This window comes from Phoenix dactylifera, chromosome 6 (genome assembly GCF_009389715.1).
Source record: "Phoenix dactylifera cultivar Barhee BC4 chromosome 6, palm_55x_up_171113_PBpolish2nd_filt_p, whole genome shotgun sequence".
NCBI classification, from domain to species: Eukaryota; Viridiplantae; Streptophyta; class Magnoliopsida; order Arecales; family Arecaceae; genus Phoenix; species Phoenix dactylifera.
The window spans coordinates 738,910-754,833 of NC_052397.1; the positions used below are offsets into that span (position 1 = coordinate 738,910).

Below are 15,924 nucleotides of genomic sequence, written 5' to 3' on the forward strand. Positions count from 1 at the left end.
CAATTTTATTGATTTTTTTTTTTTTGAGAAACTTCTACTTTATTGACATATGGATAAGAGGATTGAGGAAGCATTGGCATGGGAAAGCTACACTTGGCTACCCAGATTTCTTCATAAAATTTACCAGTTCAAACAATTAAATCTAAATTTACGAAGAAAAACTGTTTCATGAACAATAATTGAACATCAGGAAATTCAGAAGTTACTGATTATCAATATCTGGATTAGTTAACGCTAACAAAGCAAGACAAATTGATCTAGCGGAGGCCCCTGCTGGTATGGGGATAGAGGAAGGGGTGGGAAGGATCACATGCAAGTTGCTGCTTTTCAACAATCTTGAGTATTCAGTAACTAAGACTACCACAATCTATCAAAAGAAAACTACATTCTAATAGTCCTTGAAATCTCTACAAATCTAACATGACCTAAAATCACAATTAAAAGAAATACAAGAAAGAAGTAACATGCAGAACTTGTAAACCTTACCAATTGTCTAAGATGCTACATCTGTTGTTTGTGACAAATGAATTCATTCGATGAACGGGGCCCATGCTAACCAGCCAGAATATTCTCAGTTCTTCCACCACGAATGCCTTCTCGACAAAAGAAGCTTCATTAATTGCCCTATATTCTGGTTACTCCCTTTCTGAATAAGCCTCTTCTGACACGACAGCCAGGCATCTGCTTGGCTTCTTTGTATCTTGGGAGTGAATTTTCTGAAACTTCTGCTTTTCCACCGCCATCACGAAACCTACTACTGCTCAGTCAACCAACAGCAGAATTTGAGCTTGTGTTTGTTTGATCACCACTCAACTGACAAACAGCAGAATGTGAGGTTGCATTTGTTCATTAAAGAATAGTACTAGCTGATATGACTTGAGAATTCCGATCAGAACTCTCGATCCCACTACTTCCCTGATGAAGAAGAGGAGTATTTCTCTCTAAAACCACTCTTAAGTTTGGAGCAAAGTTTTTTTCTATTGTTGCTTGTATATGGCAGAATTTTTCCGCAGAACTGTGCAATCATGGAAAAAGAAGATATCGCCAATTAAAACTGAGTGTGGGCTCTTTGTTAAATGAACATCATAAGAGGGAGACCTAGATAGCTTCCTACAAACAATCACCTCATTTATTTCCTTTGGGTAAGGACTTCTAGCATATGTGCCATCCTCCCTATTATGGTCCTTGGTTTTCACTAGTGGTGAGAGGATCCAGGCTATGCCATGAACTGCAGAATTAGAATTAATTTGCTGCTCTTGTTCCCTTGCTCTTGGCTTTGGAGCAGACCATGGCATGTTATTACTGTAGTTTGAACTCTCACTCACCCTTGAAATTTCTTGAAGTTGTGAATGAGCATTATTTTCTGCAGAATTATAAAATTTTGGCGGAGTTCTCTGACTCCTATTCCAGGATGAGCTGTTTAGCTCATTAATTTTCATGATCTGACTCCTCTGTTTGTCCTTATAAGCAGAAACATACCGGAGATGCTCTAAAACATTTTAAGGACAGGTATTTCTTCTTAAATCATAGTATGCTAAAGAATTGGTTTCTAAGGAGATCTACCATGCCTTCTGGCAGCTGGACTAGTTCTCAAAGCTTTCACTGAGGTATCACTGCTTTCCTCCTCAAAGTGTTCCTCCAACTGTGTTTTAAGAGACAGATGGCTCTAGCAGGACAGGTGTTCTAGGCTTGTTTGAAGTGAAGGTCCCTCGTGACAAGGGCTTTCCTGCCATTCTGTTTCTGTATAAGAGGGCTCATAGCCACTTCATCTGTGCCTCAAAGAAGTTTGATGGTGAGAAAATTTAGTGTAACTTGAGCCATTCCCCATTGCTAGCATCCTCGAGAAGTGGGGGGGTCTCTGCAATTGAACAAGCTGGAGAGGCCTGAATATTAAGGTTGAAAGCAAAATTATCACCGGATGGGTACATAACTTAAGTGCAACATAACATGCCTTTTTGTTAGAAGCAGCCTTATGGACCCACGCAGTTATTAATCCATTTGTGTATTCGTCGACGGACTAACAGCTCGATCTTGAGCAACATTTTGAGTTAGTAGATGCAATATGAATTGGACAACGAGTGGACACAACTATTTTTTCACTATAATTTTCTTTTTGCTGACTGGTAAGTTAAAATGCAAATTAATAAAGTAAACATAAGTACACCAAATTTAGACTACACTACTGTTACTTGATTTGTTATTAAAGAATGAAATTTCTCTTTACCAAAAAAAAGAACAAAATTTCTATTGAATGGTGAAAAATAAATCAAAGATTTTAATAAATTATATTTCTCCCCAATCAAAATAAAACTTCAGGCTTTTTAAATTAGCTAACTTCAATCATTCTTAAAAGAAGAAAAAAATCAATGACGGACATTTTTGACCAACTCAACAACAAAAACAATCATTCTTAGACTCCCTTCTTTTAAATGTTCCGTGACTCTGGACACTAGCACTCATTTCCTAATAAAATAATGAAATTTCTAATCAACTAATAGGAAAAGGGAGACTTTAACAAACAATTTATCACTTCAAATGATGATAATCAATCAATTAATTTTAAATAAGAGTGTAATTCAGAAGAATTTAACCAAGTTTCTCTTCAAAACTTGACAAAGCATCACTACTTTCAAAAAGAACAAAATTCCTACTCAACCATTAGAAGATGAAAGGAATCAAAGAGATATTTAAGGAAAAAAGTTCCACTTAAACTGACAAGGATTCACTCGTTTTCACGTCTGAAATTACAAACACCTCTCATTTTTAAAGTTTCTTGACTCGCAACACTAACAGTCACTATCTTATAATTTAATGCAGATCCCACTCCATAAATATTTTATAAAAAGATTTAAATCAACTATTTTCAATTTTTGAAAAAACTTCACTTATTTTTGTATCTGTAAACTTGACTTGTTTTAAATTCCACAAACAACTTGGGAATTTACAATGAACCACCTGTGTGTTCAAATATTGATAAAATCTACTCGTTTTTTATAAAAAAAATCCTAGTCATACAATCAAAGTAAACAACTAAGAAGATTTTGAACAACTACTTCTTTTGTTAATCTTTAATGTTCCTCTACTCTCAACACTAACACCTACTTCGCGATAGAAGAAAGAAAAACCTATTCAACCATAAAAAAGAGAATAGGATGTTTTCATCAGCTATGCTTTTGTTCAGATCGCTGCTTCCCCCTTTCTCCTGTTATTCCACACTTCTATATATTCATTAAACGATAGCTGCTTTGTCAATCTGAAATTAACAAACTCTATTTATAGGTTTTTCTTATTTCCTGTGATGTGACATTTGACAACTATAAGAGGCATCAATTTGTATATGAAATGTCATTTTCTTTCTTTTAGGCATGGATTTCTGGCCCTCCTTTCTGCCTCAACTCCTTTGATCTCAGAACAACATCAATTTGGTCCCCATCCTAATGTATGCTATATAAAAAGAAAAAAAAAGAACAGAAGAAATTTCTACTCAACTAGGAACAATCAATTTAGAGTATCCTTGGACAACTTGGTTAGACTAATCTTTATAAACTTCATTCATTCTCAACGCCAAGAATATGAATCGTAAAGTGGTTATAGAAGTTTCTCAATTCAAGTATTGATCAAGGAAATCACACAGGCGAGCATGCAAGAAAAGGAAAAAAGCATTAATATCATCTCTATATTCTTGGCAACCCCAATGATTATGCTTCTTATTGCACCAGAAGAAGTTTGATTTATAGAAACCACGAACCCCAGGCATGGTAAGAAATCTAGTGTCTCGGCAACTAGCACACACCAGACGCTCCAATTTCACAGATATACCCAAGCAAGAGCTCAAAGAAGGGTTTGTCAAAGAACCGTACTTCAATAACTACAACACGCTCGTGTTTCCTCCACTAAACGTCTCAATTCCTAGGGTTTCTGCAGCTAGAACTCAGCTCCAGCGAATCTACCATCCGAAACACCAAGAAACGTTCCGAACCTGAGCCTTATGCAATGAAAACAACAAGGCATTCAAGATATCAGGGGATCGGAACCAAGCAACCAAACAAGAACCGAAAAACTATGGTTCCTAGAGCATACCCAGTAAACATAAGAAATATTAAAAAGGGAGCTCGAACTTGTCAATATTCATCAAAAGATCTCTTCATAGAAATACCAACCAGGTTCGTGAAAGAATCATACCTAAAGAACCACAAAATGCCTCCAAATGGAATCAATTCCTCCAAGAAATCCCTCAAGAACGAGCCTCCAGCAAATCCGCCTGCAATACGCCAGGAACACCCAGAGTCCGATCGTATCGAAGCCAAGAACCCCGAAGAGAGCCCGATAACAAGGGTTCTTGGAGCATGTACGACCTCAGATGCGCAGGAAAGATTTAAACGAGACAAATAATGGGAGCATCGGCATCGGAAGAGACGAGAGAGGGCGACTCCGTCTCTCTGTCGCCTTTCTCGCCCTCCAGCGATGCCACGCCCAACGAACAAGGATTGCTCTCCTCTTCGAGAATTTAGGGTGACCTTTTCTCTCGTTTCCTCTCTCTCCCGGGCTCAACATTAAGGGCGGCAGCATTTGATAATTAATTTACACTCAAACTTAAACTAGAACCTATACACCCACACCCTTACCTGAGGGAACTGTATGATGTGGCTTATGTGTGTCGGCGTGGGTTTCTGTTCGATGTTTACAAATTAATATCCAACCTTGCATGGTGCAAAGCGAGTCACTATGGGGCGGGTTTTTTTTTTTTTTTTTTTATGTTTTTCCTTTTACCTTTTTTAAAAAAAAAATCTAAAATTCAAATAGAAATAAAAGAATTTCTATTTACCGAATCCACCGGTCTCCTAACTTAGAAAAAAAAAAAACATACCAAAAGAGGCCATTTGCCAAAAAAAAAAAAAAAACCTCAAACCTCTTTTTTTCTTCATCAAGCTTTTTTTTTTGTCATCTTCCTCGTTAAGCCATCTCAACCATCGGTGGCATCTTCCTTCTCCTCTTGATTCTCTTTTTCTCTTCCTTTTAAAAATTGTATATCGATTTATCTAAAGATATGTAATTGAACATTAGATAACTATTTTGCTATGTATGTATCACTTGACCTAGTATGTACTAGTGAATACCATATTTTGGAGACTATGTATCAATTTACCTAAATGTATACATTGGATTGCTGTCGATTTTATATCAGAAAAACTTACAGTATACATTAGAAAGCCGATGAGTATGTATCACTTGGCCATGTAATATATATTGGTGAACATTATATTATGAAAATTATGTATCGATTATCTAAATGTATGTGTTGGGATATTAAACGACTATATTGCTAGGTGTGTATCAACTAATCATATACTATATATTAGCAAAACATCTAATTCTGAAAACTATGTATTGATTTTTCTGAAAATATGCATTAGATTGCTATTAGGTGTGTATCAAAAAAAGCTTACAGTATATATCAGTAAGCCGATGAGTATATATCATTTGACGATAAAGAAATAGGATACGATGGTTTTTCCTCGCGCGCCGTCTCTATTGACATATGATTTTTTTTTATTTTTTTTAAGTTATAAAATTGACGGACTCCATTAATAGGAAAAGTTGTATTTTTATTTAATTATTAAATTTTTTTTAAGATGGGCGTAAGAGAAAAACGTGGCCAAAAAAAAAAATCTCACCCTATATAATTTTTGTTCATCGGCGATGGTTGCATCGTTCTATTTTATTTTAATCATAAAAAAACGTTACCAACCAAACTAGCATGTTAGGTCTACAAGGTCCCTATACGAGGCTAGACTTGATGCTTACATCATGTGGCATACTTGGGGTTCTATTCGCTTACCTTTGTCTTGATGTTGACTGTTTTGCTCGAATATTTTTTATGCCAATGGCTTAATGTTGCATTCAGCCAAGATCTTGATGAGGTGGCAAAAACCTAGCTCTCTTAGAACAAGGAGCAACTCATGCAAATTTTTTTAGGCATGATGGATCATATGCATGTAATGCTTTTTATTGTTTCTTAGGTGGCGGTGGCGGTGGTGGTTGAATGTGGATATATTTGAATTATGCTTAGATGGCCAATGCATGGGCTCCTACATCTGAAAATCTACACATGTTACTTGCTCCTTTTAATGCTTGATGTTTTGGACTATATGAAGAGAAGTAATGAAGATGAACTGCCATGAGCGGCTAAGGAGGACCTAGAAGGATCATTCATGCCTTTTTCTTTTATAATGAAAAACAATTTAAAACATGAAGACTAATATTTTAATTATAGTACGTTGAGGGAGGGGTTAGAATTTAGGATGTAGGGCCTAATGTCTAGATGATGCGAAAATTTAAATTATAACAAAACTAATGTTCATATGTTGCAATGCATTCTCAAAGGGACTTAGTGTAATGTGTTATAGAGAAATGCTGAGCTAATATAAGGCCATAGGTCAGCATTGTTGAGGGGTTTGCCTAGATGGCAATCCATCCTTTAGCAAAAGCTCACATGAGCAAACTTTGGATTTCCAAGGGGTGCAGGTCCATGTTAATTTAGCACTATACACATCTTAGTCCTATGGGCATCATAGTGTCCACATCTTATTAATTATTCGTCAAATATTACTCTACATGCACGCATTCATATATCATGATGTTTATTTATCCGACATTAAAAGATAAACTTATGAATGCATACAAGTATATTACACTTTTAAGTTTATATCAATGAAAAAAGTTAAAGAAAAATAAATAAAAGATGGAAAATTTGGAAACCATAATTTTGCAGGATTTTTGGTATGATGTGGAAATAAATACCATTTTCTTTGAGATTGGTTCAGCAAGTTATATGCCTAATAATGCTACAATTCAGGTGGATGGCTAGGCTTCCTTTTTCGACGTTTTCTATTCTCAAGCTTTTGCCCATCGAGATAAGTGTATCCATCACCCTAAGCGCCATTAAAACCATTTCTGATTCTAGGATCGCTTTAGGTAAAAAGTCTAACAGATGGTATGTTTTAATTTATGAAATCCATGATGTGATGAAGGTTTTATAAATAATTTGACTACTAGCCCATGCCACAAACATGTGGGATATTAATGCTCGTTGGCTTAATTATAACTTTGTAGCTCGTAATTTGATCTAATCATGTGATCAACCAAAACAAAAATAACAACTCTTTACCCGTTGACAAGTATCTTAATAATATGAGCACATGCCAATTGGCCAAGGCCATTGTAAGCCATTCAAGGAGCCAAAAAATGTTCAAATTGTTGTCTTGCAATTAATGTCTTCCATGTTTGGTTTCTTTTATCGAAGATCGAAGGGGTTGTGTATTATAAGAGAAAAAAGGTGTTTGAAGTTTCCATTATAATATATGCAGGATTTGTTACAATCAGAACCACTTCATGGCATGGTGGAGCTCAAGTTTAGGATTTGTTTATTTTGAAACAACAATCAGAACCACTTCATGGTAACTTCTCCATGTGCCATTCCACTTTGTCTCGGGTTATTTGTGCTGCCTTTTTCTTTTTTGTTGTTTTCTCTGTAGAAGTTAAGGGTGGTGACTGAGATTTCATGGTAACAATTAATTAGTTGCAGATCGACTTAGTTGCCTTGCAGTGAAACTAAACAAGACCACCAATAATGATCAATGCCAATGGGGCAGTCACTAATTAGGTTTAAATATACGCTACTACCTTGTGGCACTTGCTCGCCTTATACATCTGATTCTTAATACCATTCTATTTATTTATTTATTTGGTAAAGCTTAAGAACTTTCTCTAGAGAATAGAGATAAACATAATGGGATTTTATCCTATTAAAAAGGGAATATATCTGGCTACAAAATGCATTTTGGCATGCATTGTCACTAAAAGATAAGCGTGGTAAATGATTCAAATTCTAGTGGTTTATATGCTGCTTCGGAGTAGTTTTTGGATGGTAGTTTCTTAAATTTAGTGCTGTTGATGTTGTTACTGCTATTCTGCCGTTTCTTTCCCAGGTTTTGCAACTGTGCATTTTTCTTTCGACGTAAGTACGTAATCCTAACCCTTTATATTTAAATTGAATAGCTTTAAATGAATGACTGGATGACCGGTATAGTACACGTTACGATATTTGGTTCTATTGTACATAAATCCAACATGTCCTTTTCAGATTCAACTCTCCTATCTTTTACGTCATTTTACCTCTCATGTTGGCAACTCCACCGTTGCCTCCCAGCTCCGCCTCCATCTCCCGGCACCCCCTCTGTCACGCCACCGTTACCTGCAGCCTCTCTCTCTTCTTTCTCCCCTCCATCTCTATCCCTCCCCTCATCTATCCTGGCTTCCATCGTCGGAATCTAGATCGACAATGCGGAAGCGGTCGTGGGGGCGCGCGGTTCATGGTGGCGATTCGAGATCCCTCGAAGAAGACCTGATGTTTGTCTCGGCACCTTCAACTCTGCCAAGCAAGCCACCCACGCCCTTCATGGCCCCAAGGCTAGGACCAATCTCCCACTCAGCCTCAGCTCCCCACACTGCCCCTCCTTACCCCCAAGCACCGTTGAGTGACTTGAGTCTTTCGGGTAGCCTCGGTTGTCAGTGTCACTATTCCGGCTACAGTCCTGCTCTAACCTCCAGCGGCCGGCCAACCTATCGCGGCCCCTCAGTGTCCGCTCCGGTGACCAAGACTACCTCATGACTTCGGCTCCTCCTTCATCATCGACGACGGTCATGAGATCGCCTCTATCTACCACCAACTGCTGCCTTTCGTTCTCAATCTCCTCCAGTCCCCCGTCGACAAATTCCATGCATGAAACCGTGCTCTACCTCCGGTGCTCAATCCCACGACCGAGAAGAGAGAAAGAAGAATCTACGACAGACGGGAGTAGGGGATGGGAGGGGTCCACGATCAACCGTAGATAGTATTACCGTACGTGCACGAGTCACAGAGGGGTTCAGAGTCGCGAGGGTAACAGGATGATGCTAGTTTTTCTTAAATTTTCTATTATAACCGTCCAAAACGGATGACTAAGGTTAGTCTTTAAAAAATGCACCCTAGGATCTCCCTTCTTTCTTTATTCCCTAAGACCGACAAATTTTTAAGACTTTTTTTTTTTTTTGTCCTTTCTTTTGGATCAAATAAGCGATTCTTGAGGCTTGGACGCAAGCCATTCGCATCATAAAAACTTGCCAGTTGTGTAGGAAAATCAATACAACTATGGTTGCAGGTGATCTAGTTCCGTCTTGTTTAGACGAGTGGTTTTACTGTGGAGGGATACAATTCCATGCAGAAGAATACGGGACCCTGAGCCCAAAAGCCAAGCGCAAGTTGTGATATTTTATTCTTTGCTTGCTTCCACCCAATTGCCAAGACAGCTAATTGCTACCAAAGCGTGCGACTGCACTTTTCTAAACGGTAAGTTTCCCCCTTTTTTTTTTATTTGAGAAAAGATATTGGTAGATAGGAAAGTCCTAAGGGCCCGAGTTCCATGACCATCCAATGGATGGATCTTCTCTAGATATTCCTATTTGCACCTTTTAAACAAGAATCAATAGCTGCTGCTCTAAAGGTTCGTTTCCTTGCTCTGTTTATCTCCAGAGAGCTACCAGCTCGTTCCTTGTAGCTAACGCTAGCCTATGTTATTTGGATCAACCAGTACCCCCTATAAAGTCTTGGAAAGTGACCAGTAGAACTTGTCGTGGAAGGCCTGTGTGTACAGTGTACTGCTTCTAGGTTAACATAAAGTAACTTTTCCTTAAAGGCCCTAATTATTTGTACATGGTGCAAATTTCTTTACTCGAGGGGTTGAGCCTCGAAGTACCTTTCATTCCTTCCTTTGATGAGTGTGGATTTTCCTAGAAGAACAAGAAAAGAAAGAAGAAAGAGTAGCTAGGTTATATAATGCAAAAAGAAATTGAAATAAACAGTGATTACTCTTACAAGTTACATGCGTAGCCAATGTTCTTAGATTTTAATATTGAATTCACTCAGAAATAAATTTTAATACTGAATCAGGACAAGTCCAGGTGCATTTCCTTATTGTAATGTTGAATCCATGAACTTATTGTAACGTGCAAAGCATATGAAGACAATATAGGTGCTTTCCGGCATATGTGTGGCCTCAAGAAGCCTCAGGATACATATTTAAACATTTTTATATAGGGAGGGGGAATCTGTTGATGTTTTATATTCCGATATAGTTAGTACTTGAAGGACCTTGACTAAAGATGCATGGTAAATTTCCTCCTCCTAAGCTTCAATGTTCTAACAATTACTATACATAATGCAATTATCTAAAATTGTGCTAAATTGATGAAATTCTTTTTTTTGATCAATCAACTCGACCATAATTGGCCATAATTCACCATCTCTCTTTTTTTCTTTTATTTGATTCATTTTAGTTGTGCATGCTTGTGCTGAATTGGGCTAGGCAGCCGAGCACATGCCTTGGTTTCATTCAAAGTTCCACCAAACTGATGGTGAATAGCTTTAGGCACAGATTCAACCCACCGCATGAGGAACAAAGAGGAAAAGGCCAACAGGAACGTGGGGTCCCCCTGAATCACGGTCCCTCGCCCTCAGCAACCCTTCACCTACTAATTAGCAAACAGCTCCTAACCAAACTATTTAAATTTCTGGCTCCTTAAAAAAAGCTATAAAAAAATGAGAGCAGTTCTCGACTTCTCGTTCCTATTCTTTTCCTCTTGTTTCTTCTCCTCTGCTCTATTGCCAGCTAATTTCATCTGTTGGTCTTCTCCTTGTTATTCCGTCTTCGTCTGTCCTCTTCCTCCATTGAGGGCTCTCCAAAAGCTCCTTCCTCTCTTCTAATATCACAAGGAGATGCCTCCCAGAGGCTATGTTTTGGTCTTTTTCTTCTGGGCTCTGCTCACCGTCATCACCCCAACTCTCATCTTTTGGTCAGCATCAGCCAAGCCCAATCTGGATTCTCAAGGTAAGAGGCTTTTTTAGCACTGGATTTTTCTTTTCTTTTAGATTCCTTTATATGATCTAAATTTTCCTCGTTTTATATGTTAGGAGAGTTTAGGAATGAAGTGAGGACCAGGAGAATGATGGGTTCTATAGAGAACGGCTACAAAAAGAATACTACAACTACTACTACTACTACAGCAACAACAACACAAGCACCCGCACAGGCACCGGGGCCGGCACCCATGACAGGGAATGAAACACGGAGGTAATATAGATTTTTAATGTATTTAAGTTTTTTTTTTATTTTCTTAGGAGGAAGGGGAGGATAGAAGAGGAGAGGTTGGTAGCAAATGGGTGTTATGATCAATTGGATTTCTTATTTTTGAGAGGGGTGGGTGGATCATTCCTCCCCCCCCCCCCAAGTTTAGAGGGGGAGAGGGATTTGTTTTTCCCTGTAAACTTTCCATAGAATTGACTGATACAATTTTAATTTAATTCACATATTCTCTCTCTTTAATTGTAGAATGCACAAGTGGAATGTTAATTATATTCATATTTTCTCTTGCTGGAATACATATATAAGCCGGATATCATTCCAACGTAGATCGGTTGTTCAGTGAAATTTAATGATGGATGCTAGCTAAATGATATAATTATAAAAAGATAGGACAAAATCTACTAAAAGATGCATTATGATCGGATTAGATTTCCGATTTGACCAAAATTTTGAATCACTAATTCAACCAAATTATATATAATATTAAGCACTAGGCTTCTTATTTTGCAACATTGATATTATCGGAATGTGCTGAAATTATCAATACTTTTAAATACTTTATTTTTTGAATATTATAAAGAATAAACAAATTATTTATTTCTGATTTTGTGAAAAGGAAAGGCACTGAATTTTCAATGAAATAATTAATTATCAAAATATTAAATACCACGAGATATTTGAAATGGCCACACCCTTAATAGGCTAAACAAATGCATATATTAACACGTAAAAATTTATCAGAGCTGAGTTCCGCCACGGCGTTTAATTGGCTGGTAACACTCCTTGAGGGATTCAGTTTTTGTTATTTTTTAGTTCGGAATCGATGGGATGGATGATTGAATTTTTTAAATTTTTAAACAATCAACACAACTGATGGGATGGGTGACTGATTTTTAAATTTTTAAATAACCAACGGGATAGCCTGTTGATTTTTTTTCTTTTTCGGTTTTGTCCTCCTTCAAATCTATGGACGAGATGAGGAGAGAGAGGTCTGGGTAAAAATCTTTGGGTACGGTATCAAATTTTTCTTTTTCTGTGTTTTTGGGCAGAGTAAAAGCAGAAGTGGTGACAAGAGCTTTTTCTGTTTTGTTTTCATGAATAATAGGGTTGGACTCTAATCAATTTTCGGATTCACTAAAAAAAAAAAAAAAGTGGCGTTCCAATGTCAAAGGAACCGTCCCACTGACGTTGAGCTACCCGAAGAGGCTTTTCTTCTTCGATTTTTGGGCGAGGACTGCAAGGGCTCGTTTGATTCATAAGTTTTTATAAAAGTTATATCGGAATATATATAATATCTGAAAAAATAATTTTTATATATTTAATTGATTCAAAAAAATATAAACAAAATAATTTATATTTAGTTGAACATCTATGTTTTTTAATATATAAAATAATTATTATGTACTTAATAAAAAAATTAGCTTGTTTTTTCTAAAAATTTGAGAGCATGTTAAAAAAAAAAGTTATCATATTTTTTGAAAGTTCTTCCACCACGCCGGTGAAAACCTCTGAGACCATTGCCGACAGGCCTAGCCGAGAATTTCACCCTTTCTGAGGCCACAATTGTCGCCCCGCCCAAGCCCAAATTGCCTCCACCGCCTAAATCGGTGCCTTCACCTAGACCGTAACCACCGCCCAAACTACCGACGTGGCCCGCCTAAGCCACCGTGCCTGCCTTTTTTTTTTTTTTTTTTTTTGCTTAAGCGGGCTTTTCATACATCACGGGTACGATCCACTCCCTTCACCGTGATCATACCATCCACTCCCTCACTAGCATGGCTTGCTCGTAATGGCATGGAGAACAAGTCTTCAAAATAAGTACTGGTATCATGGCATACTCTCAGATATAAACCTTCTTGCCGTTTGATTTGTGGATTTGAGAGCCAATGCAATATGTGTTAAGTTGGAGTCGCATTCGTTAGGTGTATGGCATATGTGTATGCATACTATACCGTAGCCATGTCCCGGAGTGTTTGCCTCCGACTCCGGGAACAGTTGAAGTCCTTCTACCCATAAACAATAGAGGTTATATGCACATAAATAATAGAAAGAAGAGCTTTAGCATCGTCGGTAGCAGGGCATTAACTGATACGTGGTGAATGGTTGATTGTTCATTGATGGTGATGCTTGGTGCTTGGCTTTGAGTAATGATTTTCAAATTGGATGCAAGGGTGTGAGACTCGCAGTGATGCATCTTGTTCATGCCTTGAACTTCTCATCTTCCAGCTTATAGACTGCGGCTTTATTTTCTCTCATATCGTAATTCACCATGATATCCTTTGTTCCCTTCTTTTTTTTTTTTCCTCAAAAAAAATAATTCTCAAAAAGTTCATCCAACATCCTATATTTATATAACATTATTATATTAACTATACAACTACTGAAGAGGCCTTAAACAGTATGAGAATCCGTGCGGTCTATATGAGGACCGTGCGGGTGTGTATTTAGTCATATATTAGTTATTTGCCGAATATATCTTGCGTACTTATAAATAATACTTTCTGGCTAGCCATTTTGGGTAAGGTCCTGGACTGTTACAAACAGAGTTTCAAATTTCAAAATCAAAAGTCTGAGATTTGAAGACAATAGATACATAGGTGGATAGAAATTTCTCTCACATTTAGCAAAATTTAGAGAACATGTTCACCATCAAACAACTGCGAGCTCTGATCTGATACTTTTGATTCTAATCCAATATTGTGCAGCAAATGTTAAAAAATCAGAGAAAAAAGGTCAAGCAAGATTCCTCAGCTTCGCATGCATAAAATAGGATACACAAGGCCATGGATTTATTGCAAACTAAAATACAATATGATAGACCTTTACTTTAGCAAGGGAAGGTCATCATGCTCTGAAATGACTGATAATCCTGTGGAAAGTGAGCTGATGAAAGACTGTCTTGCAGAGTTTGTCTTTGGACAAGGCTTGGGTGGCATTTGCAAGCTATCCAGATCCCCTTGCAGCATCTCAATGACTTTGCCCATGGATGGGCGATCGGGCGACTTCATCTGAATGCACCATAAACCCTTGTCGAGCGAGTTGATCATGTATCCAAGGAGGGATAGTATATCTGGGCTCGAATTCTCCGCTCTTGGATCCACATCCCTTCTCCTCCCTGCCATCTCCATTAGTAACGTTCCACAACAACGAACATCAGATTTCTCAGATACGACCCCAACGTTCCTATTGTCCCCCTGGCAGCACTTACGGACACTAGGCATCATCCTTTCGATACAACTTTGCAGGCCCAAAATCTGGTATCATTGGCATGAAATTATGGTCTAGGAGGATGCTGTGGGGCTTGATGTCAAAGTGTAGAATTTGCATATCCCATCCCTGATGATTGATGCCTCAAGCTACTCCCAAGGCTATATCAGGGAGTTTATCCCGAGTGAAGGGACGATGACTTGTTTCATTTGAGGAGAAGATGTACTCATCAAGTGATCCATTAGGCATGTACTCATAGAGGAGAGCCCTCTTCAATCCCTCTAAGCAGAATCCAATGAGCTGCACATATGGTTCTCACTTTTTTCCAGGCTGCGTTTGGCTCATGGATTGAAAAATATAATAGAAAAGAAAAGTTTGTTCCTTTCCGGTAGGGTGGGAAAACGATAAAAAATGATGGAGCCTGGATAAAGTTATTCCAGTTCCTTCTTGAAATTTTTGATCTAGAAATAAACAGATTTGATGGGAATAATAACTATTCGTCCCAGTAAGAGCATTAAAACCCCTATCTCCTGTAAATATCTCTCCTTGTCAATACTGTCCTGCTTTCACTCTCTTCTCTCAATAAAAGTTCGGGGAAGTTCTTTATTTCCTCCATTTTTTCCTAAAGAAAACACCGGAATAAACTATTCCTCTCCTATGTTGCTTCGAACATGTCTGGTAGAAGCAAGATTCTTAATCCAAGCTTCATTTCTGCTTTGCTCTTGCACAATTGCAGCTTGTGTTAGGGATATCTATCAACTACCGCTTTATTTAGCACTTCCTCAAGGTTACATTTGAAATTCATTGGTCTGTTGGCCACACTATTTGCTTCGCCGTGCACATTCTAATCCGATGCTGAGAAGCTCACCTCATTAATCAATTTATAACAGTATAGATATGATATTAAGATATCCATGCTGATATTAATATAAAATTAATTTTAATGCAGTGAACAGTGATTTGAACTACCTTTCTGAAAAAGAGGAAAAAGTAAAGTAACTTGAGCTAATAAGGAATCCGAGATCAAGACTCCTAGCCTCTCTCTAACCACAAGGTCTTTGCACCCATAGGCTTGGATATAGACATAGAAAGGCATTTATGCGAACACTAGATTTTGTAAGAGTTGCATGATGCCATTGAAGCATGATGAGTCATGCCGTGTATTTAGATTGCCATATTGCTGGCTTTCACAGCAAAAACTACATAAGATTGTTGTAGTGACCGTTATAAAAAGATATGTTGTTGACAAAACCTAGTTTACTAAATCTATAATGATGAAATATAAATTGCCATCGGATTTTTGTTACGGGAGTTGAAAGCCATGTAGAAGGGTTTGTCTAGCAACCTAATCCTATAATAAACACCGTAACTCCTAACTTTATTGATGAAATTAGTGACAAGAAGGTTAAAATAAATCCCAAAACTTACTCAATTTTTTTTCATAATTTAACAGCTTAAATTATTCACTGCTATTTATTTGTGAAGCAGAGGCAGAGCCAGAATTTCAGCTAAGAGGAGCAATAGTAATAACTAATGA

At 37.7% G+C, this 15,924-nt stretch overlaps 1 protein-coding gene and 1 long non-coding RNA gene across 2 annotated transcripts; one reads left to right on the forward strand and one right to left on the reverse strand.

Moving 5' to 3' along the window:
* Positions 1-297: 297 nt before the first annotated feature.
* On the reverse strand, positions 298-4,557 carry LOC103703739. The gene is made up of 2 exons (XR_003384979.2): positions 4,183-4,557; positions 298-1,883 (listed from the first exon to the last, which is right to left on the reverse strand). It is a non-coding gene; the product is annotated as an uncharacterized LOC103703739 (long non-coding RNA).
* A 6,047-nt stretch (positions 4,558-10,604) lies between these two features.
* On the forward strand, positions 10,605-14,984 carry LOC108511170. Its single transcript, XM_017841955.3, has 3 exons — positions 10,605-10,925; positions 11,009-11,168; positions 14,086-14,984. Exons 1-3 carry the CDS (start codon positions 10,814-10,816, stop codon positions 14,201-14,203), a joined length of 390 nt encoding a protein of 129 aa, XP_017697444.1. The 5' UTR covers positions 10,605-10,813; the 3' UTR covers positions 14,204-14,984.
* The last annotated feature ends 940 nt before the right edge of the window (positions 14,985-15,924 follow it).